This window comes from Rhea pennata, chromosome Z (genome assembly GCF_028389875.1).
Source record: "Rhea pennata isolate bPtePen1 chromosome Z, bPtePen1.pri, whole genome shotgun sequence".
NCBI classification, from domain to species: domain Eukaryota; kingdom Metazoa; phylum Chordata; class Aves; order Rheiformes; family Rheidae; genus Rhea; species Rhea pennata.
In genome coordinates this window covers 59,762,462-59,789,532 of record NC_084702.1, presented here as the reverse complement: position 1 = coordinate 59,789,532, position 27,071 = coordinate 59,762,462, and the positions used below count along the sequence as shown (strand labels likewise).

The 27,071-nt window shown below is 40.0% G+C and overlaps 1 protein-coding gene across 2 annotated transcripts in view; it reads left to right on the top strand.

Moving 5' to 3' along the window:
• The first annotated feature begins 2,570 nt into the window (after nt 1-2,570).
• The window catches only part of RGS7BP (regulator of G protein signaling 7 binding protein), a 42,668-nt gene continuing 18,167 nt past the window's right edge, over nt 2,571-27,071 (top strand). The window contains exons 1-2 of one of the 2 annotated variants that reach the window (XM_062599731.1): nt 2,571-2,782; nt 5,530-5,696. In XM_062599731.1, the coding sequence (XP_062455715.1) occupies nt 2,624-2,782; nt 5,530-5,696 (326 nt within the window). In that variant the 5' untranslated portion in view covers nt 2,571-2,623. Of the gene's footprint in view, nt 2,783-3,982; nt 4,061-5,529; nt 5,697-27,071 lie in introns of those variants that run through there. The other variant, XM_062599733.1, reaches the window with a different exon arrangement.

Sequence of the window (27,071 nt, the reverse complement as noted above, 5' to 3'; positions counted from 1 at the left end):
TTACCTCTATTTCATTATAGAGCTGTGGAGTTGTCTAGGAATTTGATTATATAACTGGCCACGCACATTGTGAACGTGTTTAAAGGTCATTTATCTGTGCTCTTTTGAGAGTGTTGTAGGAGGGGAAAAAAGGCCCCTTTTAATCCATTAAACATCAGGAGACAAAGTTAGAATATTTGTGGCAGGAACTCCAGTTCAGACAACAGGAAAGAATCGTCTGAATACCTCTTTTTCTCTTTTCAGGAAAAAAAAATATTGCAGCATAAATACCTGTTTTTTTTCAGGAGTGCACGTTGTCTCCTAGTGGTATATATTTTCAAACTAAGACTGATTGCTCCTGCCGCCCCCTGAGGCAGCATTTGATAGTTCATCTTGCAGCTCTTTCCCAAAGACTGGGAACTTAGACACATACACAACTGATCTTCTTCATCTCCAACTAACTTGCTCCCTGTCATTCCTGCTTCTCCAACAGCACCCTGAGGGCAAAATTAAATTCGTAATGTTGCGTTATTTCACAGGTCAGCTAGAAAAATTACGAAAACACAGAGTCAATTACCAGAAGAATTACCAGATACACCTCCAAATGTAAATGCACTGAAAATAGAAGCAAATAGGACTGAACACATTGTAGATCACTGGGATTTCAAAACGGTTCCAGATGTTGGCCAAAGGGCAAAACTCAGCTCTGACTCAGCTCAGTTTTACTATTAATTTCAAGGAACTCGAACTGCATCCAAGATAGGTCATGTACAAGCGAACACACTGCACTCGTTAGTAGATTTATTACTATTGTTATTATTTCATTATTGGTATTACAGTAGCTCTTAGAGACCTGAAATAACTAGAACATATGAATGAAATGATACAGAAGCAAAGATTAGAACACTAATGTTAAGGTGACATAGCAGTACATTCTGATTTCCCTTTAAAAAATAGATATTTTTGTTCCGTAAAGATCATGAGGAGAAGATGCATTCATTTGCTTTTTTCCTAGTATTTAAATAGCTCCTGTCATTAGGTAGTGTTTTGTCTGTCTATGGAAGTAATGTGATGTCCTAGCTCAAACCTTGTGTTTGTGCAGCACCAAATTTAAGCATTTATCTCCTATCAGCAGTAGAATTAAGTTTGCTATGAAAAGAAAATGTGGTGTCCTTGCAGTTGCACGCTGCAAGTTCTTGCTGCTCTGAGTGCTGAAGATCCAGTAGCATGTTTACAGGAGCAGCATTGCGAGGTCAGTTGCGTTTTGGTTAAGAGCAATGACAGTGTTTGCAAGTGCTGCAAACCCATCGATACTAATACACATCCAGCAGCTTCCATTCTCAGGAAAAGAGTAGGAAATGTCTAAAAACAGCTTTGGAATAGACAAGACAGGCCGTGTCCAGACCTCCAGTAGATCCCGGGCTGCCTGCGTTACAGTAGTGCTCTGTGCAGCCTGCGAACAGGTCCTCTGCCTTCCAGAGCACCAGCTTCAGCGTATCCAGGCTCCGTGGAAAGACAGAGTTTCCATGTGTGTCATGTCTGGTGTTTCTTCGGTACCAAGAACATTACAGACATAAAAGATGACACACTGAGATACAAAAAGCTTCAATTTAATGTATATAAAATTGTCCCTGGATAACACAAGTGAAGTAAATCTCTGAATGACCTTAGCTACCCCATCACGGAGAGGAACAGGAGCAGCCCTGGGGCTGCCGCAGCCTGGCTAAGGCAGAGGGTCCACGAGGGCCATGGGAAGCAGGGCGTGAGCTGCGCATATACAGCCCCGCGGCCATCCCAAGGCACAGAGCTGCCTCAGGCCTGGGGGGCTGCCCGCACCATCCAGCTGAACGCCAGTGTTAGTCTTGCTGGAGCAGCAAGAGAACAACTTCTCCAGCCGGTTGTGATTTAACCTTCTACAGTGAACAAATGCGACCTACAGCATGGAGGCACCAGCCCTTCCAAAGGTCTTGTGCAGGGCCCCAAACTGTGGTATTTTCCCGTGAAAGGAAACATATGTAAGCGATGAACCACGGCTTGGTTGAATACAGAAGTACCTGCCAAGCAAGCGGCTTGAGGACCAGTGATCAACTTCTCCAAAAGTCGGGTGGCCGCGGTGCTACCGTCTGCAAGCGGGCGGCGGGCGCAGAGGCGGGACGCGGCGCGGGCGGCTCCCACTCGCGCTCCCGCCCCGCGAGGGCGCCGGTGCGCGCCGCCCCCGCGGGCTCGGCGGCGCGGGCGGGCTCCCCGCCGGCGGCGGGCAGGGGCAGGGCTCGCCGGGCGGCCGCTGCGCGGGAGCCCGCGGCCGGCGCGCAGGGCCGTGCTCGCCGCCCCCCCGGCTGCGGGAGGAGGGCGGCGGAGCATGCCGCCGGCTGGGCGTTTCTGCAGGGACTGACATGCTGCCGCAGGAGGGAAGGCGCCAGCCCCTTCGCCTCCGCCGCCGGTAGCGGCCGCGATGCGCGCCGCTCCCGCGGCTCTCCCGCCGGCGCCAGGCTACCGCCGACAGCAGCCGCGCTCGCCGCTGTGAGCGGCGCGGGCGGGCGGCCGGAGGCGCGGCGCGGCCGCGGGGCGCTGCCGCCGCCGAAGGCGCTGCCCGCGCCCGCGGGGCCCCGCGCAGCGGGCGGCTCCGCGCGGCGGATGCGTGTGCATGAGCGCTGCAGCGAGCGGGCGCAGGAAGCGCCCCCGCTCCGCCGCCTCCATCTTCCAGGGCAGCAAGAGCCCGCCGGGCGGCCGCGACGCTGAACGCCGGGGCAGCGGCTCCGAGAGCGCCCAGCAGACCCAGAGAGCCCTGGACGACTGCAAAATGGTGGGTAAAACAACAGGGCTCGCCTGAATTCCTGCCGTTTTCATGCATGTTAGCCGCGGGCGGCCGTGCCGCCCCCCGCCGGCTTGCCTATTCCCATCACGTGCAGTTGCACTATTTTTAAAGCCGCCGTCCCCGCCGGCGGTGCTGCCCTGCGGCCGGACTCGCGGCGGCTCAGAGGCGGCGGCGGCGTGGGACGGGCGCGGGTGCGGCGCGGCGCGCAGCGGGCAGCGGCCTCCCCGCGGCGCTGCCGGCGCCCGCGGCTGCCTGTCGGCACGTCCAGCCGCCTTTGGCCCCCGACTGCCGCCCGCTAAAGCCCGGCTAGCGCCGTAGCTAGCGGCTCTGCTGCATCAGCACGCTGTCAGCTTGCCGCCTAGCTGTGCGGCAGCTGCAGCCCTCCTCGTGCCCTGCGAGCCTTCTCAGATAGGGTGCGGGATCTGAGGCCCCGAAATTCTGTGAGCACCTGCTTCCAGCCTGCCCGGTACAGCTGGCTGCAGTGTAAAATCTCAGACCGGGGACCTGCGTCTATATTATTTTTGGCCCCTCGCGTTATGGTGTGGCATTCTGCTCCGTTCGTGCGCTAAGTGTTTGGATCCTGACACGCTCCTCCAAACCAGTGACGTGCACCGCGTGTCTGACAGCTGGAAAAGGGGCCCGAAACTGCACCTCTCACCAGTCGCAGAGATGCGAAACAAGTGAACTTGCTACTACTTTACCTGGGGAAAAAAGAAAAAAAAAAAAGAAAAAAAAGGATCATGCTACACCTCTGTGCAATAGCTTTGGAAACATACTGGCTACTGCTGTTCTGCTGAATTCTGGCATCCTTTTTTCTTATATTGCAAATTGTGCTGGCAGCTATCCCCTCTAATACTTCAGAATTGGTAGCAACTCCCAGATCACCAAGGAATAAAAGCTGTCACAGCAGGGCTATAAATATTTCCAACAAGTGGGTCCTACTAGGTCCTGCCTATTTTTTAATTCCAGGCAGTGAAATTTGGACAGTTAAACAGCAGTGGCAGCTTGGGTTCTTCACTCTTTATCCAGTAGAATTCACTGATCAGAAATAAAATACGTTTTAGAGATGGATTGTTAAGATGCAATTCAGGAGATGATAAAGCCTGTGCTTTTTTTCTTGTTCTCTATTTCAGTGCTGCTAGATGAGTCTCATTTTGTTTTCCCTGGCAATGCCGTAGTGGTTAAATGTGTCCTCTATTTAAACAGCGGATGTCAAGTGAGAGGTGGCAAAATGCGTCTGGCTCAATCAGTAACCAGTTGCAGGATGTGAGGATTTTCTTTTTTCTTCTCAATGCAGAATAATTATGCCTTTACACAAAGTAGTGCATTTTTTTTTCTCTTTTGGCTACATGCATTCTCAGAAGCTACAGAGACGCAGACCACCTTTAGCAGAGTACAAGTATATCTACGGTTTTGTTTGTTTGGTAGTGGAGGGTTTATTATTATTATTTATTTTTTGGTGCAGATGTACCAACCAGAATGCATTGGGAATGGATTGTTTTGCTGCTCCATAAACAGTGAAACCTATTCACTCACTACTCTCAAAATGAAATTTAAGAAAGCATGGTCAAAAATGGGTCCAGGTACTGGTACTGAGTTATACAGAGTAATTGCAGTGGGACGTATGAAGACCCAGAATGTAATTTTGCAGGGGAAGCACCTAATTTCCATTTCTAAGAATCTGAGAACTTGACTTAAAAATTTTTAGATCTGATAGAACCCAAATACCAAACGAAGGTTTTGAACATGCTTGTATGCTGGGATATGTTGAGCTCCTGGGGATAATGATGGTTATAGAATTATAAGCAGCTGCTTTGGCTATTTTTATAGTTTGGAAAATGAGGTCAAATTAGCAAAACAAAGATAAATGCATATTTGCTCTAATGCTCCCTACCTACCATTCTACCACCACCATGGGTAGCAAAGAGTCTGCTGTGTTTTCTTTCAGAAAACAGCAAATGCTTTGTTTCTTATAGTCCCACGTGCGGGACTAAACACTAATAATCTTACCATCATTGTAAACGTTACCCATTTATCTGGTAGTATCCACACATATCTGCATACAGCTTATGTTAGAAGATTTCTGTGAAAAGGTTGGATTTACTTCTTTGCTGTTCCTTTGTTGTCCTTTTTATTGGAAAAAATACTTTCTAGAATACTAACTGGAAAGTGCCTATCTAGCACACCTTCTCAGCCAGTAACTTCGGATCAATTTCAAGCCTGAAATCAGGGTTAGAGGCCAGTGACAGAATAGAAATCACTACAAAGCAAACTAGCAAAATCTCCAGTGTAAAAGCAAATGCTAAATTCCAGTCCCTAAATGTGCTGTTAATCAGGAAGCAGGAGGAGCAAAGGCAATCATTTCTGGAGATATTTTTGTCTTTTATGATAGCAAAAAATTATCTCATGCTACCAGTAAAACAGCTGGGATTTTTTTGTGTGCTTAATATTTAGGACTAATAACTCAAACACTTTCAGAGATTAAAAGCAGAAATACTACTTTCCTGCAAAGGAACATTTATAGTACACAGAATAGGCAGCTGGCATGAAGGCCCTTGTCCTTTGCTAGATCTTAGGTGGTTGATCCTGTATGTCATGAAATCAGGAGCAGCAGGAATTAGATTAGGAATTAGATTAGGAATTAGCCTCAGATTAGGCATGCTTTTATAAAAACTTGTTTGTTTTTGTCAGTATAGCTCAATGTCTCATTTTAGCAAATCATCTCTGTTTTTTAGCTTGTCCAGGAGTTCAATACCCAGGTGGCTCTGTACCGGGAGCTGGTCATTTCCATTGGGGATGTCTCAGTCACCTGTCCATCTCTACATGCCGAAATGCACAAGACTCGAACCCGAGGATGCGAGATGGCCTATCAGGCTCATCAAAAACTAGCAGCAATTTCTGGGTAGGAATTGTCTTATGTTTAAATAAAACTGTACTCGTGCACATCTTTGCTAAATATTGAAGGTAAGAGAGGTGGCTTTGGGAAAAAGCATTAACATGTCATGTTTCTGTTTTAGAGAGATGTATGACCACAAATTCTACAGAATATTCATATCCTTTTGATAATTTTGAGTCAAATCCTGTTACCTTTACCAAGATGGTATCTTACTATTTCACTGGATGCTTTTATGTAAGGTGCACAGGATTTTACTCTGTATCACTTGCACTTCAAGGTAAAATAGCAATAGATTTCTGCCAAATCTTGCAGTTTTAACGTTATGACCTACTATTGGGTGTATCACCTGCTTGCAGAATTAGAGACAATTAATTCAGCACAACCACAGACTTAGCAAAATTTGAGGAGAAAATACTTAATTGGGTGAGAATTACATAGGGGGGAAATGGAAAGAAATACTGTGAAAACAAGTTTAAATTCTACATCTTTCAAAATCTTTAGCTGTGTTGAAATGAGGATCAAAGCCTTCCCAGCATATCATTTTTGAATTTATCCTCCAGTGGACTTACATTACTATGTTATATTGCATACTTTTCTTTCCATAGTGACAGAATGTATCATCACATACTTAAGACTGTGTCTCAGTACAAAAAAATAAAAAGGATATCTTACAAAAAGTGAAGTCATGCTACCCAGACAAAGTCTATGTATTAGTGGCTTCTTCACATTATGGTGATTAATGCATTTGGCATTTGTATTAACAGAAGGATGTACATCCTGGGTGTTTTTTCTCTGACCAGAGTTCATCAGAGCTTTTGGGGCTTGCGTTGCTCAACATAAACTATCGCCCAGTGGCATACAAATGGTTTGTTTTTGGCAGTGCTGCCAAATTTCCCCTAGCAGTTCCTTCATCAGGTTACTTTATAGGAAATCCATAGAAACATAAGGGAAGACCATGTGAACAAACTAAACAAAAAAAAAACCCACTAGTTATTTTTTGTAGAACTGTCAACTTTTTCTGATATGATTTTGTGCAAAAACTCTTGTATTGATGTTACAACATTTGACTTGTTCCACAAACAAAATACATGCTTTTAAAATTCTAAATACTGTGAGAAATAAAAAAAAAATCGAAAGATCTTTAACCAGTATGTGCTACCTGAACACTGCAGCACTGAGTATATGCAAATAAGCAGATAAACAATAGTAAATTTGATCTTGTTCATTTTCAGATTCAAAAAGAAAATAATACATAAAATAGCAGAACCAAACTCCCCCCCCCCCCCCCCCCCCCGGAAAGGAAACCATAGATATATGCTTCTTTAGAAATACAGAGCTTTTTTAGGTAATCATTTCACAGTTGGGAGTCTGTCATATACACAAAGATGTCCTGAAGGTTGTGCAGTTGCTATGAGATTGACATTTAGCTAATCTAAAACTGTTTTAAATAACTGTGATAATAACGTGATATCCATAACAACTGGTAGGTGTTAGAAACCCTCTGGAAATTGCTTGTTTAGTTTGACAGGCATTTTTCAAGATGTGCTTCACATGCTCACCCTCCTACAGCTGAGGGAAGCAGTGTGAGCCAACTTAACTTGTTGAGTGTATCTTTGATGAAAGATGGGAGATGGAGGTGCAGCAAGGATTCAGTTTAGAAAACAAACAGAAGGAGAGGAGTAATAGACTTGGAAGTTCACTCTAAGTCAGCTGGGACAGTGATGTAATGCATATGACAGAATCTGGAATGAGAAGATGATTTGCTAAGAAGAAAAAGTATCAGGAAGAAAAATATTTACAGACAGGAATGGTATTAAATCATTTCCAGTATTAAATGGTCAGGAGGCTGGTGTATCACTGAGAGTCAGCATATATGACAAAGGCCCATTTAGTTCTCTGCTTTAGTTCAAAATGAGCAGCATTGCACTGTGTGAGCTTCTGGATGACACAGCCAATTCCATCTCACTTCTTCAAAAGCTTCTTAAAGGATAGCGATCCTTGCCTATTGCTTTCCCAGACAGAGTAACAATAACAATTAGCTAACTATATTACTAGACTATAAAATTTCATTACATATCATCATTCTATTAGTTAAGCTCATTAGTAATGTTCACTTAGTGTCTAAGTGACCTGAGCTGTTGCAGGGACATTTGAGTTTCTTTCAAGAAATCAGCATCACTGTATCAGGTAACATTAAGTCCATTAATTTTGTTTGCGCTGATGTCCTCCTTGGAAAATTAGCAGGCAGCTTCCTTTTATGCTTCCTATTTGAATACACGAGGATTTGAGCCTCTTGCACTACTCATTCAGGCAGCTAGAAAAGGCACCTATTTCCCTTCATGACTCACTGGTTCTATCTGAGCAGGGAAGGTAACAAAGAAGAAAGGTGCAAAGACTTGGACAGAAAGAAACAAGAACAGATTCACTGGCATTGGGAAAGGCGCTTTGCTCAGACACAGATAATGCAATAGGAACCGAAGGAGATGGAAATCATGAGGAGAAAACACTGATCATAGGAACATCACTTTTGGAATATTAAATGGACATGAGAGTAGAACAGTGGTGTAAAACGAACAAGAACAGAAGGCTTCAGTTGTAGCTGTGGAAAAAGTATACACTGATAAGCCATGAAAAGGCAATCCAGTTAGGGAAATGGAGGAAGTGAGAACTACCTTAGCTTTTTAAAACTAATGACAGAAAGAAGAGCAAAGGAGATAATGAAAAAGTAGCAAGAAAACATAAAACCTTAAGAAATCTTCACTGGATTAAACCATATGACTCAATCTAGTCCAAATCTGACAGTAGCCTGTAGCAGAGATTTAGTACAAAAGTATATAAAAAACAGGCTGTGTATAACATGATGCCTTCCCTAGTATGCCTGCCACTTCCCAGCAGTCAGTAGTTTAAGTGTTTCCTGAGCCAGAGGCTGCACAGGAACAATTTATATGTGACAGATCCGAGCTCTCATAGAAGATTTCAGTATTTGTCTGAGTATTAAAGTCTTTACTCAGAAAATGTTGAGGATGAATAATGACATCTTTACACTGTGATGTGTTTTAAATCCTTACAATTCAATTTGAAAAAGAGATTTAGTTTATTGAAAAGAAGAACTTCAAATTCTATCTCTGACCTAATAGGTCTTCATAGCTATTAGACCCTCTTCTTAACTTGCTCTGTTATGTATTTTTCTTGTAGAAATGCATGAAGTTTTATCAAAGAGCAGATGCAGGTTTTAGTTCTTTTCTCAACCAAAACTACCTTGGGCTTTTAGGGAATAAAGATTAGAAATAAAAATATTTTAAATTGAAGTATTCTAGTTCTAGCTGATGAGCTATTCTTTCAGAGTTGGCATTTCAGAATCCCAGCTCAGTTCCTGCTCACCATAGTCCTACATAAAATTTGTAGTGATTTTAATGAGACTATCTTCTGAAAAAAGTGACGAAGGTTTGGTCCTTCCATTACATTTTCTACTGTACAAATGCACTAGAAATTAAGTATCTCAATGGAATTATGCTGTGCATCTTTGTAGAAGTTGTGGTCCAACCTGGAGAGACTAAAGCAACAAGAGAAGGAGTCAGCATGATTTTTTTCCGAAGGAAATCTAAAAGAGAGGAAAAACACTTGAGACAAGATGAAGAAGATAAAAAGTGTCAGTCTGTTCTGGAAGAGGGTCTGCTTTATGGGATTGGTAAAGACTCCGACTGTGTTACAGATCAGAAGTCATCAAATAGAGAGCTGTATAGGAGAAGTGCACTATTTTAAGGAGGTAAACAGAAAGAAAATTCAAAGCTGTATTTTAAGATACAGGTCTGCACAACTGTGTACACACTTTGTCCCTTTCATATTCTCAAGCACGTGGTATGGATACATAACACAAGTACTTCTGCAGATACTTGGCATGCTGAAACTAGAACTGGCCATATGTCTGTGATACTCTCATGTATATGTAGAGGGTATTGCCCAGGGGTATAGGACAATGTACATCTCTGTGAAGCTAACGTTCAAATGGGTTGCCCTCTGTTGTTCAGCTTAGTTTTGCAAAGTCCTGCACTTGGAGGGGAATAACTCCATGCACCGGTAGAGGCTGGGGACCAATTGGCTGGGAATCAGCTTGACAGGAAAGAACTTGGGGGTTTGGTGGCCACCAAGTTGAACATGAGCCAGCAATGTGCCCTCGCGGCAAAGAAAGCCAAAAACACCATAGAGTGAATTAAGAATAGTTGCCATCACATCAAGGGAGATGATCCTTCCCCCCTGCTCATACCTTGTGAGGCCACATTTGGAATGCTGTGTCCTGTTCAGGGCTCCGCAATATAGGAAAGACATGGACATGCTGGAGTGGGTCCAGTAAAGGGGCACTAAGATTATTAGGGTCTTGGAGCATCTATCATTTGAGGAGAGGCTGAAAGAACTGGGACTATTTAGCCTGGAGAAGAGAAGGCTCAGGTAGGATCATACTGATGTTTATAAATATCTGATTGAAAGGAAGGCTGAGCCAGACTTCTCCCAGTGACAGCACAAGAGGCAATGGGCACAAACTGAAATACAAGACATTCCATTTAAATATTAAAGACAGAAATGTTTTTTACTGTGATGGTGGTTGAACGCTGGAACTGGTTGCCTGGAAAGGCTATGGAACCTCCATCCTTGGAGATATCCAAAACTTGACTGGACATGGTCCTTAGTAACCTGCTATAGTTGATGCCTTCCAACCTGTGACAATAGTCACCCTTAATTTTCTTATCAGGAATATTCCAAGATGAAATTTCCTTACTTTGCACTGGGGTGCGTCTGTTACTTTTATAATACAATTGTTAAACGTTCTTAGTTCAAGAAAAGTTAGGGAGGTAGACCTAAAAATCACATCGTGATTGCATTCTAGTTTTTGTTGTAGTATATAGAAGCACTGCCATAGCATTACGTTAAGTATATGCTTCTAGTTCACTTCTGCTGTTCTTTTTTCTTCTGCAATCTATAGTAAATTTCTGATGTTTTCATAAAGCAATAGAGGGTAAGTTCTCAGACCTAATTAATATTAAATCAGTTGTGTTAAAAGACTGGTCACACCCAGTTGTGGCTGATTTTTTATTAAAATTTTTGGGAACTGCCTCCAGATTAAAGCATTTTAAAATGAGCATCTGCTCTTTAAAGCACACAAGCAAACAAAAAAAGTATACTGCAAAATCAGACACGCGTTAAGAGAATTAAGAGAAATTAAGCGAAAGGAGACTTCAGGCTTATAACTTAATGAGAGCAGCATTAAGACAGTCATAATAGAAACTGTCTTAACTGTTTAACTTACGATGTTAAGTAAAGCGCTCCTGGCAGGTGGTATAGCTTAGCCGAAACAAAACACAGCAACACTCAGTTCAACAGAGAAGAATTTTTATAATCATGAATCAAAACAAGGTAATGCCAGTAGATAGAGCAACAAACTAGAGCTCTCCCCAGGCTAGATATCAATCATGCAGCATTTATGGAGATGTCTGCCCTCCCCAGCTGTCTCTGCAATCACTGCCATTGCACTCCTTCTCTAACTGCCTATGCCAGTGGTGGGGAGAGCAATGATAAAGTTAATCCTTTGAGTTCTGAATATGAGGCACTATCCCTGTATCCTATCTCAGTTACAGTTAGCATAGTTTTAAGAGCCAAATGAAAAGTTGAAAATAAAGTAAGTATTAGCTTCACAGAGGCTGCACCATGATAACCAAAATGTGGCCTGTTGTGAGCATAATTTAATTATGCTTACAATTAATTCATAATTAAATCATAATTAAAAAATATGATGATCAATGCTCTCATACGTGATATATCAAGGACATAATGCTCCCTAAATTCATATAGTTTTTGCCAAAATTTTGCAGAAATTTCAAAACAGTAAGAGGACAACTCTGACCTTAAGGACAATATTAAGAAGGTACAAAATGTCTAGGTTGCCTGCTTCTGCAAACTGCAGGAAATAAAAAACTTGCCATTTGTACTTACAGGCATATATTAAAAATCATCTCAGTGAGTAGTTCCGTATAAGCTGGTGGGCCAGACCCCTCTATTCTTACAATTACTGAGTAGTACCTTACTCAGCAGTACCTTACTCAGTCTTGATGACTTGACTGGGACTGTTCAGTGTGAGAAAAATCAGTGAGATCTTTGTCTCCATCCAAAGAAGAACTTTCAGGATCTGGAGCAAGTTCATTACTGAGCATTTTCATCATACAAAGCCTCTTGCTTTCACTTTCTGTAAATTTTTAGCATAGTTCTTAAACACTCACATCTTTTTGTGACGCAAGCATATCAAGTTCTGTGCGAAAATTCTTACCGTGTTTGTTCCACTTTCTTTGGAATAGCTTCACTAATTTCTCAGGTTGAAATTACTCCAGACTTAATATTGTATATCAGAGACTGTACTTGTTCCAGTGGTTCAAATCACATGGGGATGTAAGCTCAGATGTGAATATACTGTGTACTCAACTCTCTGTGGACAAACTAGTGCACAAGAAGTATAACATAGCTTACTCCTCTCTCAAAAAGGTAACAATCTTCACAATTAGAGTTCTCATGCTGGGTTCCTTTTAAAAAAAAATCTCTAATTGTACAAGTCCTCTGCATCTAGAACAATGGAAAGGGACCCTAAAAAGCTAGGTTGATTTTGTACGGAACTGAGTTAAGATGTGTTCTGTTGTTGAGAAGAAAATCTATTTACTAAATATAAAAGTTGCAAGTAGAAAAAAAATCATTTAAGTCTGATGCCTCAATTTTTAATAAGAGAACTCAGAAAGCAAATAATGAAGGAGAAAACAAGGTTACTTACTAAAACTAGAGTTCTCAAAATAGCTAACCTCCACAGATGCACTTTTCCTTTGTAACCTTGTCTTTAAAAATGTTCTCTAATAGGCAGTTTGCACTTAAAGATACAGGGTATTAATATCTCTCTATATAGATACATCTTTCATAACTGGGAGCCAAATTTAGTAAAGGGCAAACATACCTAAAACTGAATTTAGCATTTACTTCCCTTCCCTTTTCTCCAGAACAGAAATCCTAAAAAGCCTGAAAAGTTCTACATCTGAAAAGACACAATATAACTTAATTTTTGACAAAGTAGAAGAGTCTTAGCACCTTGTTTAGGGCTAAACCTAATCAGGAGGCAGGAAAGAGGCATTCTTCCTTGTTCATACTCAGAGGAGCTTGATCTCATCGGCATACTCAGAGCATCCTTAGAGCCTAACACACACTGACAATTTTGGACTCCTCGTAAAACGCAGTGTCAACTGCCACTTTCTTTTAAACTAAAAATTAACATGTCAACTTAATTTCTAGAGCAGTTGCACATTACCTCCTAGAAGAATGCTCTGACTTCCAGACAAGTGGAAGTGAGAGATGAAAGCAGGGTAGACATCATCTTTGTCAGAGTCACTTATCTGTCCCTTTCTTCCACCTCACGCTCCACCAGCACATTCCAACAGCTCCCAGTGCAGCAGTGCTGCTTCTGAGACACTCAAGGACTGCAAACGTCAGGTAAGCCAGACAGGTTTGCTGCCTCTTTTGTGAGGGGTCCTCTAACAGAAAAGCCCAAGCTGCCAGGGGCTGTGCCTCATATTCGAGGACACCCACAGGTAGGCATATTCTCCCTGGTAAGAGCACAGCACAATAGCTTTTCCTGTTACGTGATCTGAAACAGTTTGGCAACTACAGGGACAAAAGGGACCTGCTGCCATCATCCGACCCAGTGGGCAGTGTGGGGCACTGGAGAGCAAAACGGTGTAGAGGTCTGCATTCTGCTCCTGTTTCAAGCAGTGCTAGCACTGGCAAACACTGAAGACTGTTAAGGCACTTTTTTGATGGTAAGGAAAATTTGTATATTGTCCTTTTTCCATCCCACTTTTTGTATTTTGTATTGTATGCAGATAAAATACAGAAAGATTCAGGGAAGCAGAGAGAACTTACATGAATGCTGAGTACACTTCAGCATTCTGCATCTTTAGCCTAGTGAATCATAACTTCTACAGTCTCTTGGTCTAGGGTTGGAGGAGGCTGTTTGTTTAGGGCGGTTTGGGTTCCATTTTGACATGCCCTCTGCATTCAGATCATCCCACGCTCCAAACTCAATCCTGGAAATGGATACCAAGAAGTGAGGTGCTGTCCTATTTGAAGGTCTCTGCTGGACTCTTTTCTACCTTGCACATGTCCAGCATCCCACCCCGCTTAGATTCCAGAGGGTGTTGTTTCTCTAAATCCAACTGACTCAGGAATCATGGAGTTTTCCACTCACAGATAAGCCTGTTTATCTGTAGGAATAGTTGAAATACCCACTCTGTCCTAACCGCCTGTTTTGAGTTATGCCAACCTTTTAAATAACAAAATTGGAGTGAGAGAAAACAATACATGTGGCCAGACAGATTTGGGGGCTAAATTAGTTTGGTAGCGTCCCTTTGAGAATGCTGCAGCATCGGGACATGCTGACATTTTTTAGACAGTTCGACATTTTTGCAACCATTCTCTAACTTCATGTTCTTTTCTTGACCCATTTTGTCCTTTCTTCAGAATATCTGCTATCACTTGGACATAAGAAATTTCAGACTTCTTCTATGAAAACAGTTTTCTTATGCAGCAATCAGCCCAAGAATCTAGCTACTAGGTACATTTACAGAAACACCGAATGTAAGAATTTTGAAATGCTCACAGAATTTAAGAGTGCCCTACTACCTTTGGTTTTAGACACTCATAATAAACATGATTAACAAGAATAATTAATCTTTTGAATAAATGTTTTTTCATAAAAAGTTTTTAGAAAATCTTGAAAATCTTTCATTCAACCTCCCTCTGATGCTTTAGGTTAATCACCTACTAAATAGGTGTACTGATACACCTATGGCTTAAAAATACTTAGTGTTTTTAGTTCATATTTTAGTCTTTCAAAAGAAGGCAATGTGCCCTTGTAGTCAAGAAGGCCAATGGCATCCTGGGTTGCATCAGGAAGACAATTGCCAGCAGGCTGAGGGAAGTGCTCATCCCCTTCTACTCAGCCCTGGGGAGGCCGTATCTGGAGTACTGTGTCCGGATCTGGGCGCCTCAAAACAACAGAGATATGGAGCTACAGCAGTGAGTTCAGCAGAGAGCTGAAAATCAAAGATGGTTAGGGGACTGTAGCATTTCAGAAAAGACTGAGAGAGCTGGGCCCGTTCAGCTTGGAAAAGAGAAGATGGAGGGGGATCTTACTAATATGTGCAAGTATCTTAAGCTGGAGAGTGTAAAGAGGATGGGGCCAGATTCTTTTCAGTGGTGCCCAGTGACAGGGCAAGAGACAATGGGCACAAACTGAAACACGGGAAGTTCTGTCTGAATATGAGGAAAAGCTTCTTTACTGTGAGGGTACCAGAGCACTGGGACAGGCTGCCCAGAGGGTTTGTAGTCTCCTTCTCTGGAGATACTCAAAACCCACCTGGACGCAATCCTGTGCAACATGCTCTAGGTGACCCTGCTTGAGTGGGGGGGGGGAGTTGGATCTCCAGAAGTCCCTTCCAACGTCAGCCATTCTGTGATTTTGTGAAGGCATAATATTAAAATATTCTATTTTGTTATGTTGTTTCTTAAATAAGACACATGTAGAAAATATTTTTATCTTGTCTTTCTCCTGAAGAAGCAGTTGATGTGTACTGATTCTAAATTATTTTCTTTAAATTTGATCTTAAATTGTTGAGTGGAATTTAAGGATTATTCAGTTATCCAATGGAATTTTAAACCCTACAATTTACAACAGTGAACACCTCCTGTATGTGTCTTCACATATCACAAATGGAATCAAGTCAGTTAACATTTTCCTGAGCAAAAACTTCATTGATATTAACTTATATCTGTAAGCGGTGCTTTAAAGGGGAATTTAGAACTGAACTTGTGAAGGTATTTAAGGACCAACAAATGCAGATAATTAGGAGACTTTCAAAAGTAGCTGCATTTGTATACCATTCTGGATAGCACTGATATTAATTTGGTTGCCTTCCATGGAATCCATAGGACAGGTACTTTGATACCTTCAATAAGCTTGTTCTCTGCAAGACTTCATTTCATACGGAGCATCATGGTTTTCATTTCTCTGAATTCTCTATCTTGTCACCACATTTATGGAGAACATCATGTTTTGTCTGCTAAGGACCATATACCCACAAAAATGAGGGGCACCATGGTAATATGCATTCAAAATTAATGTTAGACCAACCGAAAATGAATGTTACATTTCAGTATTTCTGAGAGAAAATTTCTTTCTTGGCAAAATTTTGCGAAAAGCACATCTGTTGAAAAAATGTAGACTGTAACTTTGTGCCTAGCTTCACAGATGTAATTTAGAGTTGCTGCTGCGCTGGTAAAGAACCATTCCTATAAACAAGACAGTAAGAACAGCTCCCTCATGTCCCATTTAGATCCATTGCTTTGAGATCTGTCTCACCAGCATATGACAGTGATTTTCTTCCATTGATCTCCACTGTAACAGCTGTGTCCAAAGCTGAGAATTACTCAGGGGTTTTAAGTGCTTCTTTCCTGGTCATTTTCTTAAATGTTATTTGATTTGATGATTTGATGAGATTTTATTTGATGAGAAATTGCATATTGCTGCAATTAGAGTTAAACGCTCTGCTTACCTTGGCTCTGTATAGCTTTGATTATATTGTCTTAAAAAATGTATTTCTGATTCTCATTTAAGTTCTAATAAATCCAGACTATTTTAGCAATATGTTCACACAGAGTAGGACAGAGGTAACTTAGTACAAAGATGAAAAATTAAAAAGCAAGATAGTGTTTTGACAAATGTTTTGACAAAGGAAGGGCTGGAGAAAAGGGAGTAGGGATCCATTAAATTTTAAATAAAAACCCAATAAAATAAATTATTTTTAAAATTTGAAATTATTTTGAAAGAAACATTATTTTTAAAGCCCTAGAATATAAATAATCTGAAATTTTAAAGTTAAAGCACCTTTAAAATTATTTAATAGAGAAAGCATTACATAATGTCAGACTGTTCCTCCTTCAAATATCTGTGTATCTTCAAGGAAGCAGAAACATGAGTCTGAGATACTGAAGTTGTGTATTAGAAAAAGACCTTAACATGGGTTCTTAAAATTCCGCATTTACTGGTTTTTGCTTGTGATTTCTTAATTCTTCTTTAAATTTTGGACTGAAATCTTCCTAATCCAAATATTGTCAGTAGCTCTCTGCATTCTGAAACACTTACCTCTGACAGAAAAAAATAATTTTCATTCTGTGCTTCAGTGAAATCAGTCAGTGCAGATCCTAAGTTAATTGTGCAGGACCATGCAGTTAACTGCATCTCCTTCTCATGATCCATGTTCTGTCCTGCCCTTTCAAGTGGTAGACTTCCTGCAGAGTCATCTAAGAAAAGACTTTTTATTTATAATCACCTCTCTGGTGCCTGGAGATTTGCTCTAGTAAGATGTTGGGCCCCAGATGATAAAGGATAACTGCTCTCAGCAGCAGCAGCAGCAGCAACTTGAAAGATCAGTCTCCAACCAGGGGAGATCTTAGCTTTGTCAGGCTCACATAGGGAAAATTCCAAATGAGTCAAAATTTATTATAAGGTGTGTAAAATCTGTTTTGGTTTTTCTAATTGCTTTGTAATTCTGTTTTGTAGTAATTAAATATTCTAAACTATTGTCTACGCATTAAGGTCTCAACTGAACAAACATTCCTTAATCAGGAATCAATCCAATGCTGTCAATTAAATAATGTTTAAATTCAGGTTTTTAAATTAAATTTACACTGTAGTGTTTGGCTGAAGTTCTGCCTGTTATTTAATATCATTTCTTTCCTGAATATGTTTGCAGATCTACACTTATATTTTCTATATTATTTTTAACTGTAAGAGGAATAATATACTCAGTTATTTGTACATGAACAATCTTTCTCTGGAGCGTCTTCCCTTCCCCTCCGTTGTCCCATTTTCACCTTGCTATTCTTACCTTTCTTATGAATACCTTCTCGACGAACAACATTTACTGCCAGCAGATTTGGCATAAGAATTCAAATACTATCATATATTAAATGATGTGTTCAGAGTTGTTGAAGGAAGTGCCTTGCCCTAGCAGAAGAAAATGAGTTTATATTTATTGGGTGAGCAAAGAAAAGCTGATACTTCCTATCTCCATCTATCATGGCAGGAGAGATAGTTGCAAATGTGCTGTTCATAACCTTGTCAGCATGAGAAAGTTAAATGGTAAAACAGAAAAGTGTCTTGTTTATACAGCAGCCTCCAGTTATTTCCAACAGTTCTGGAGTTGTTACTACTCCTATGCATTTACTGAAAAGAAAAACAAACAAACAAAAAAAAGAGATTAGGGTACTTTAGGACAGTGTGACAGCTGCAACCATAGGCCTGTACTTAGACTGAGCAATGTGGAGGCGGGCTGTACGCTGAGGGGGCAGTCCTTTTGTGCAGGCTGAAGAACAGCCGGCCACTGCTGGGGCCCTGAAGTCGCAGGGAGCACAAAGTCTGGGCATTATTTTCCCCCAGGTCTCCCCAAAGCAGCGTAGATACAGTTCCTTTTGCATCACTCAAGAAATGGAAATGACTGGTACATCTGGGTATTTGCTAGTGCAGGATTTTGGGTGCCCGAGGAAGACTTTGAGGAGCCACGTTTGCTCCCCAAGCAGAAACAGGCATTTCAGAGAGGAAAATAAGGAACACCAGCTCACAAAGTGGAGACTAAAGCAGAAGTAAAAAATCCAAAGTGAAAGTAACCTGAAGTTCTTCATGCTAAAATACTGCTTCCCAAACACATTTTATCAACAGATGGTTTTTAAAATTTCATTATCTATACATAAATTCAAAGGTTTCAAGAAGCTTATGTATTTTTTTCCTTTTTTGGTGCTTGTTCAAGTTTTCTCCCAGTCTTTCAGCTGTGATTTTTAACTTAACAACTCATATGGATTTGATCTGTGAAATATCTGCTGGGGCTGTGTGATACTTCAAGATTTCTTTTTCAGTTGGAAGGCTTTTACATGGAGGTATTTTGATATTTAATTTTAAAAAGATAAATACTCCAGAATGGAAGAATGTACCTGTTCAAAGCACTGCTAGGAGCATTTGATACATCCAGAATCCCAAATATTTCCTTATTCTGAACAACTGTAATCTCTTTCATGGACTGTTTACCATCCCATTTAAGGATTTTAGCAGTCACATTGTTTGTCTACAAGAAAAAAAAGGGAATAATGAGGATGTATGGAACTTTTCAATATTTTTAAAGGCAAATTGGATCTTATCCAAAATCCTCTAGAGCTAATAGAATATTTTCCCTTTAGTTTCAACTGGGCATTAGACCAACCAAAGTGTTTTGTCATCTTTTCCGAGGAAATATAAATACATTGTTCCTTACTGTTTCTCATTTTACTCTCTCTTCACATCTGCTCCATTTTTCTCATTTTGAAATGTGGAAAACCAGAAACTTGCATCACAAACACAGATAACAGGTCTTCAGACCACATGAGTGCTTTATGCACTGCGTTTTAGGAAAATCTTCTTAGAACTGATACTCAGAGTAGGTGTTGAAGACAGAAAGATGGGAAAATAGAAGTGTCATAAATCAAAGCACTCATCTGATTTAGTGTCCTGTGGATGGTCAATAGCAGCTGGCCCCACTTGCCTGAGGCAGAGTCCCTTCTAAGGCCCATATGTTAGTAGTTTTGCTGCGACCTAGATCATACAGCACCAAATACCTGAAGCATTTAATTCTTTTTCAAGCACTTCTGGGAAACCTGACTTCCTTGTCCATACAGATCAGAACAAATTTTCTAGATCATCCTGCGCGAGATACTTGTTCTGACGATACCCAAACATTAATTCTCTCTCCAAAAGGCCTACAGACCAAATTTCTACAAAACCTATTAACCAAAGGAGCTACATGGGAGCGTAGGCCTAGATTCTTAGCATTTGAGCTTTGCCAATACAGCATAACTAAGAACAAGTAAGATTGTTACATAACACTCCTTTTTGCTATGAATAATTGAGTTCATAAATAATTTATAAATGATTACTAAGTGATTAAGGGACAGTTTAAAGAATTTAGAAACATGATTAAAACCAAAGGAGAAATCCACAGACAGCCTGACTTTCTGCTGTCTGCAGTCTGTTGTAAGAGGCAATATGGAAACATATTGGGCTTGAGCCTGCTGCCTGGCACAGACCTGACTCTGCACTCACTATATCAGAGATATTCATCTGAAAGCTGCCTGCAGATGCTGACAAGGCAGGATGCTGAATAGGCATCTCTTTGGGAAGCTTAAAAAATTATTGCATCATCAACTAACTCATCTGACTACTTTTTTCCCAGTTATCACAGATCTTTTGTGGAAGGTCTGTGCCATGGTTTGGGTTTATCTGTTATTTAGTTGTGTCTATCATATAATTAGAGGCTGTGAGTCAGACTGTTGGTCTGACTAAAGCAGAGCTAAGCAAGGCTGAAATGAGAGCTAACTCAAAGATTTCTTTTGTCTCACTTGACACCACCTCTTCTCAATAGGGAGGCTGATTATGTACAGAGAAAGAGACACTACTCAGCCCATTTTTGGCCAATGCAGAGGTCTGATGGATTTCCCTAAAGGTGAGGGACAACCAGCCAAATAGGAGAATGAAAAGATGGCTTAGAGTTAGCTTCTGCAAAGGTGGTGGTCAAGCCCTGTGTTCATTTGAAAATCTCCTAGTACTTCAAAGCATAAGTAAAGATACATGTGCAATTTCATTTGGAATTCTGAGTGCTTAGAAGTATAGTGTCAGGGATTTTAAATGCTATTATATATGTTCTTTTAATATTATTTCATGAAGAACATGATTTCATAATGCAGTACTGTATGTCTGAATGTCATTGGATGATGCACTTTAGGAAGGCTGCAAGAAAGACTCTTGTGCAATTTAGGAGGTCTGTGTAACTTCATCCTTACAAGATGCACTGTGATTAGGACCATGGATAGATAAATGGAGTTGTCCTAAGGCAGGCATCTTAAAACATAAGGCCCAGAAGTAACTTGCTTTAGGATAATTGTGAGAAAATGTTCCAGAAATAAGCTGTCTTTCCTCAGGAAGAAACTAGTATTTCCAAAATACTAGTTTGGGTTAGCTAGCCTTACCTAAAGTTTGAATAAAATTTCCTATATCAGTGCTGTTACACTCAAAATCAAGAAGTTTTATCAGGTACTCATAATCAATGTGTTCTCTAATGGAGTAGTTTGGATAGTCCTGTGATAATTTACTCCTCTGTCCACATCTTGAGTTAATTCAGTTAGTAAAATTCACTTCTGAGGGGAAGAAAGTCTAGAAAATTTCAGTCTGTAATTCTGACAATTTCAAAAAAAAAAAAAAAAAGTTTTCTGAATAGCATCTGCAAATACCAAATAAGCTGCAAAGTACCCGAACAACTCGAAGCCACGGTGATTGATATATACTTGTTTTCTTGATAACATCAGGTCAGAGATGTGGAAGAATCACTACAAAATATGTGTAAAGAACATGGCAGTTAATTAATCCATTTTAAAGGCAAAGTTATTGCTTCTGTAGTAATCATCTCTTATAGGGAGTTTCCAAAAGAATTTTATATCTTAAAAAAAAAAAAAAAAAAAAAAAAGCAGATGATTTTAATAAAATAAGTGATAGTATAAATTTGCCTCTGGAGGTATTTCTGAAAGAGGGGAGCCATAAAAATGAAAGAACAGCATATTCAAAATACTGCATAATCTACAAACCATACATGGCCCCTGATTTATAAGTTAATTTATAATTTAAGTTAATGAGATATTCTTGAATGAATAAGAGAAGTGTATTTCCTACTGGTATGGTTTTAGCTATCCCAAACTGTACTAGCATAGAAATACCTAAACTACCATCAACTTAGGAGTTAGAAAAGTCTCTCCATTATGAGCTAATGCATTGGGTCCTTTTCCTGCCCGTATTACCATATACCCAGACTGAGTCCATCAGCCTTATCACAATAACTGGAGATTTACACTGGTCTAATTAAGCAAAATCTGGTCACGTTTCTGTTATTGCCAGAGCACTGGGGAGCACAACAGCTTCAAAACAGCAATGTGATGCAATAAAAACAAGTTGTAACCATTTATAGATCTACTAGAAAGAACTAGTCCTGCTCTTCCTCTGGTTGGACAGAGGAAGTCCACAAGAGGTGTGGTGCGGCATGGTTGTATGACATTACCACAGTGCATTAGTATAGAACAAAAAAATGACAGGCAATATTAAAACATGACCTCAATTTGCAAGAACACTTGTATTTTAGAAAAAAAACTTGATAGCATTCTTTCATTATTGAATCTAAAATAACCCTAGCAAATGGGAAGAACATAAACAAGAATGTTTTCTCAGGATCAGAATAAAACTGTAATTTGATGACTTCTCTACTTGCATTCAAATTAATCCAGCAAGTCTGGATAAACCATAAATGGTTATGTGATGAAGAAATAAATAGTGTGTGTTAGATACAAAAGCAGAGGCAGATTCAGTAGGTTATTGTACATAAGCCGTAATGACAGGGGCTGTTTGCCTCTTGCCCTTAGTATCTAAGGGGATTAAGTGTATCTCCTCTGCAGTATTTTTTCCACCAGAAGAAATATAATCTCTGAGATAGGTCTTCTATCTCGATCATTTGTGCGACGTTTTATGTATCTGCTGTATATTTCTAAACTGCACTCTTTCTGATACTAAATTAAAAGACAATCTACAGAGTAATGTTTTGGACAGTGATTTTCCAGAGCTTATTGGGCCAATTTAAATTCATTTTCATGGGAAGTGCATATATGAGTTATAAGGCAGATTTTTATGAATTAGTGTTTTTATTCTGATTTTCCGAAGGTTTATTTTCCTTTAGTTGACATGATACATCTAAAACATACATGCTTTTCCTGTGTCGAGATAGTTGTTTTATCTTACAATATTTTACAATTATTGATGCTGTTTGTAAAGCTGTACTTTTCCTTACAATTAAGCACAGACTTTGTCAAACTAACACTTTTTTAAAAGGGTATATCAAATTCTTTGGATAACTCAGCCCTTCTTTTTGCCATAGATTATATATCAACGTGTATTTTTAAACATTGTTGACAGTAATATTAAAGTACTGCTGTGTTGTAAATATGTGACTAAAATTTTTAAGTTAAAATAAGAATTAGACTGGAGGCTTTATTCACTTTTACCAGACATATTTCATTAATTTCAATGATCCTATGAATACTGGACACAAGAAAAACTTGTAATCGTGTTTTTCAGTTTTAATCAACATTTTGGTAAAGGCAGTGTAATAAAATAGTTTGCCAACTATTTTGAAAAAAAAATCTTTTTTTAATGGAATTGAAAAATAACCATTTTCACATTTTAGCCCTGTGTATTGTGTCTTAGAATTATTATCCAAAGTGCTGCATTCCCCCCTCGTGCTTATACCAGGTAGAAAAGATAATGGTTGGTATAAGAGCTCCCTCTATAGGGTTTATTTTAAATATCAGCTTAGGAAAATACAAAGGAAAATAAATACCATCTATTGACAGTGTTTCATAAACATATTCAGTTGAACAAAATCGTGTTTTTTTTAAAAAAAAAACACATGATTTCAAGGAAAGAAAAACATCAATTTTACCAATGGTCAAAGTATGAAAGCTACATAATAATGTTATAGATTTAAGTTAATATATATTTATAATACTTAAAATTTAATAGCAGCCTGATAAAATGTGTTATTTAAGTTACTGGTATATACACCCGTAAAACAGCCTTTCCTCTTCTGTAACTACTTTTCGTATATACAGATATCAAAGTTCCCAAATTGCAGAAGTGTGGCTCACATAGTAATGCAAGCTTCTCATTGACTGAGTAGTATTCACATTTTTGAGTAAGAATCTCCAGCCTTTATGGACCTAGGTGGTACAATATTCATGTGCTAACTACAGAAATTCCTTGTGAGGGAGTGACATGATGTTAGAAAATACCTAATGCACAGCTATCAGCATAATTTAGCAAGAGAGAGAAAAAGAGTAAAATAGAGCCAACTGATCTGCCAGTTTTCCTAGACATCAACAAGTAAATACTAGGTCAAATAAGTAATCCTACAGACCTCATGGTGAGAAAAGTGGTTGTTAGTAGTACATAGCTCACCATCTGGCTTTCTTTCATACAGAGTATGTTTTACTAAAAACAAAACCATAAAACCTTTGTATGATGGAACCCAATCTCTTAGTTCCATTGAAAATCAAAGCCTAAAATTTTCTAATCAAAATCAGGCTGGAATGAAGCCTGACATAGCTATTGTGTGGATCCCTAAAGTTTACTCCGCATGCAAGTAAACGTTATTATTTTGCTCAAGCACATACACTCCCATCTCACCATTTCTCCTTCCTCATGTATGGGAACAGGTATGTCTTGCAGCATCACTGGAAGCTCAGCAGGCTCTCTGAAGCCAGTGGAACTCCACACATCTTATCTTTGGCCTCCCCTACGTGGGCACCTACCGCACTCATCCTGTAAAAGACAGCAGTGCTCCCCTATCAGATAAAGTATCCTCCAGAGGCCATAACCTGGGTATCCAAATCCTGTATTCTCACAGGTTATCAGCACCTCTTTGTCTTATCTGAGTGGATAGAGAAGCAAGAAAACTGCTGTTCCCCAATGGCTGCATGAAGGGAGCACGATTCCTCTTCACAGCCTTGTGGCAGCTGTGCTCAGAGGCCACTGATGAGCAGCTGGTCTTTGGCTCACCAGCAAGTGCTCAGTGCTGTGCTCTCTCTCCTATACCTAGCTGCACTTCTACTATTAAACAGCTCCATTGAGAACAACATTTATCACAGCAGTTATATGAGATTGCTATATGATATTTCTCTTGAAAATCTAAGTGATATTCATAAAGAGATCAGCTACACTAACTGAAATAGAGGTAGCTAATTTGAGGGGTGATAAAAAATTATATGAATTTTTCTGTTTAAATAAATACCGATTTGCTACATCACTATTTAATAATAAACTTGTACAATAACCATCACTATGACAGTTATGTTTGCAGGCATAGAAGATAGCAGAGAGAAGCCAAACTGATGACCCTTTAAAGGGAAATGTTAAGCCCACTACAAAGAACATACACCAGAGATTATATAAGAAATTTTGTATGTGTTGGCATCTGATCATGTGGTTTTCAGAGATGATAATGAGGCCTACATACATGCACAGGAGAAAATCATTTAGTTGGAAACTAATGGAATTCTTTGGGCCATTATTGCAATTAAACACTAATTAACCAATTTGAGACAATCAGTGAGGGTAGTGGCCTGGAAATAACTTTTCCAGACTACTAAAAATACTTCTCTTGGATGCTACTGCTGTTACTCTGGATTTACAAATGACAGAAGAATCCACAGTCCAATGACAGATGCTCCATGTTCTTGAAAAGAGAAAAATGGGTCAGAAAATGCCCATATCAGAGATGTCCCTAGTTGACATTTCTGTGCTATTGAGAAATTTGACCTAATAGGAAAAATAAGTTAGTTTTACAAGAGTAAAAATGTCAGTCAAAATACCTGTAACTACATTTTCCAATTATTCTTCCAACTTACCTGTGAACAGAAAGCCACTGAGAAATTCAAACTGGTTTACGAGCAGCCCTTCTTGTACTTACTTTCTGGCTTCTTAATCTGAACAATTAAAACTTCTGTCAGTAAGATATAATAATTTGGGTTTTTTTTATTAGGCGTAAATGGCAGGGGTTTGGTAGCAGGGGCTTCAAGGAGTGCCCTATGTGGGAGGAAGCTATAAACTGCCTTGTGCTGGTCACAGATGGTTCCAGCCAGCTGTCAATGGGTGAAAACAGTCCCCACGTGCCAAAACTTCAACTACACAGAAGAGCAGTTGGTATCATTGCTCATATGTATTTAAGAAAGAACAGTAGCCACTGAAGACAGGAGACAAAGGAGTGGGTACGTGAGAGGAGACACAGTAGGGCACACAAAAAGGGACACACAAGACCAAAGTGAAGAGATGTGTTTGGAGAAAGAAGACAGAGGAGGCAAGTAGAAGGGGACGCTGCTGAGGACACAGATGGAGGTGCACTCCTGGAAGGAGGCACTCCATGCTGGACTGGAGTCCCTCTGAAGAACCCATGCCAGGGCAGAAAAACATTAAGAAGCAAGGAGCAGTGGAGGAAAAGAAGAAGGAAGGAGTAGCAGAAAGAAATGGCTACACACCAGACACCGATGTCCTATGCCACCCATTGGCTCACTGAAGAGATTGGGAGGGCCTGAGTGTAACATGCAGGTGGTGGAAACAAGGGAATTGAGACTAGGAAGAAGGTAGGAGAGAGGGAGGAAAGTGGGGAGAAGTAGTGGACTAAATTTGAGCATGGGGAAGAGGGAGGAAAGGTGTTTCCTCAAGTGTTCGTTCAGTTGTTTATGTCTCGCTTCTCAATACTGAATTACTGAATACCGAAATTAAAAGTTTATGTGAATTGGCAATAAATAAAGTGAAATTCCCTGAGTCAAGACTGGTTTTCCCACAACAGTTTTAATGAAAGGCTTTTACTGTTTTTGCTTCTCAAAAATGAAATAGCTGTATGAGATGCATAGTTTTCCTATCCTTGTATACAGACCCTCGATCTTTTTGCCACTGACAGCTAGAAAGAAAGAAATACAGTGAATATTTTAAGTAAAGTTCCTTAACAACCATGACTCCTAAAAAATACAAGGATTTATAACATTTGAAACAATGTAGAGAAAAAAGGACAAAAATAATCCAGTTTTATCTAAATTTGCTACAAGGTAATTGTTATTTTCTCACAGGGTAAGTTTCAGTACTGCTCTCAGTGATATCCTTATGGTTAAAGAATCATACCCTTAAGAAGAAAGAGGTAGATTCAGCTTTCCTGGGATAACAGAGCAGAATGGATCAGTATCTCTGTTGGAAACAGCAGAAGAGCAGATGACTGAGGAACTGAGCAGAAAAAGGCCATTGCTGCCATCTGTGGTGACTTTCTTTTGTGCGGTTCCACTTTGCACTGTGAACATTTAGCAGGTAGCACCCTGCAGGTGAAATAGACAAAAGTCTTGTTTATCTATTACTAGGCATGTAACTGCTCATCTGCAGGACAAAGGAAGTCCTGCTCAGAAACCGATTCTAGTTATCCTGGAAACTTTATGAGCAGAAACTGAATATGCTTGAGTGCCCACTGGGAGGCTGAAGGATTTAGGTATTAGATGAACAATGATTTTGCAGCGCTAAATTTTGGAGTTGGGTGATAAATATGGCAAGCAGGGAGAGCGCTACACTTCTAAATCTTTCTGTAATCCTTTTATTAGTAGGGATAGCTCAAAGGAAGTTAATTACTGCATGAGTGCTCA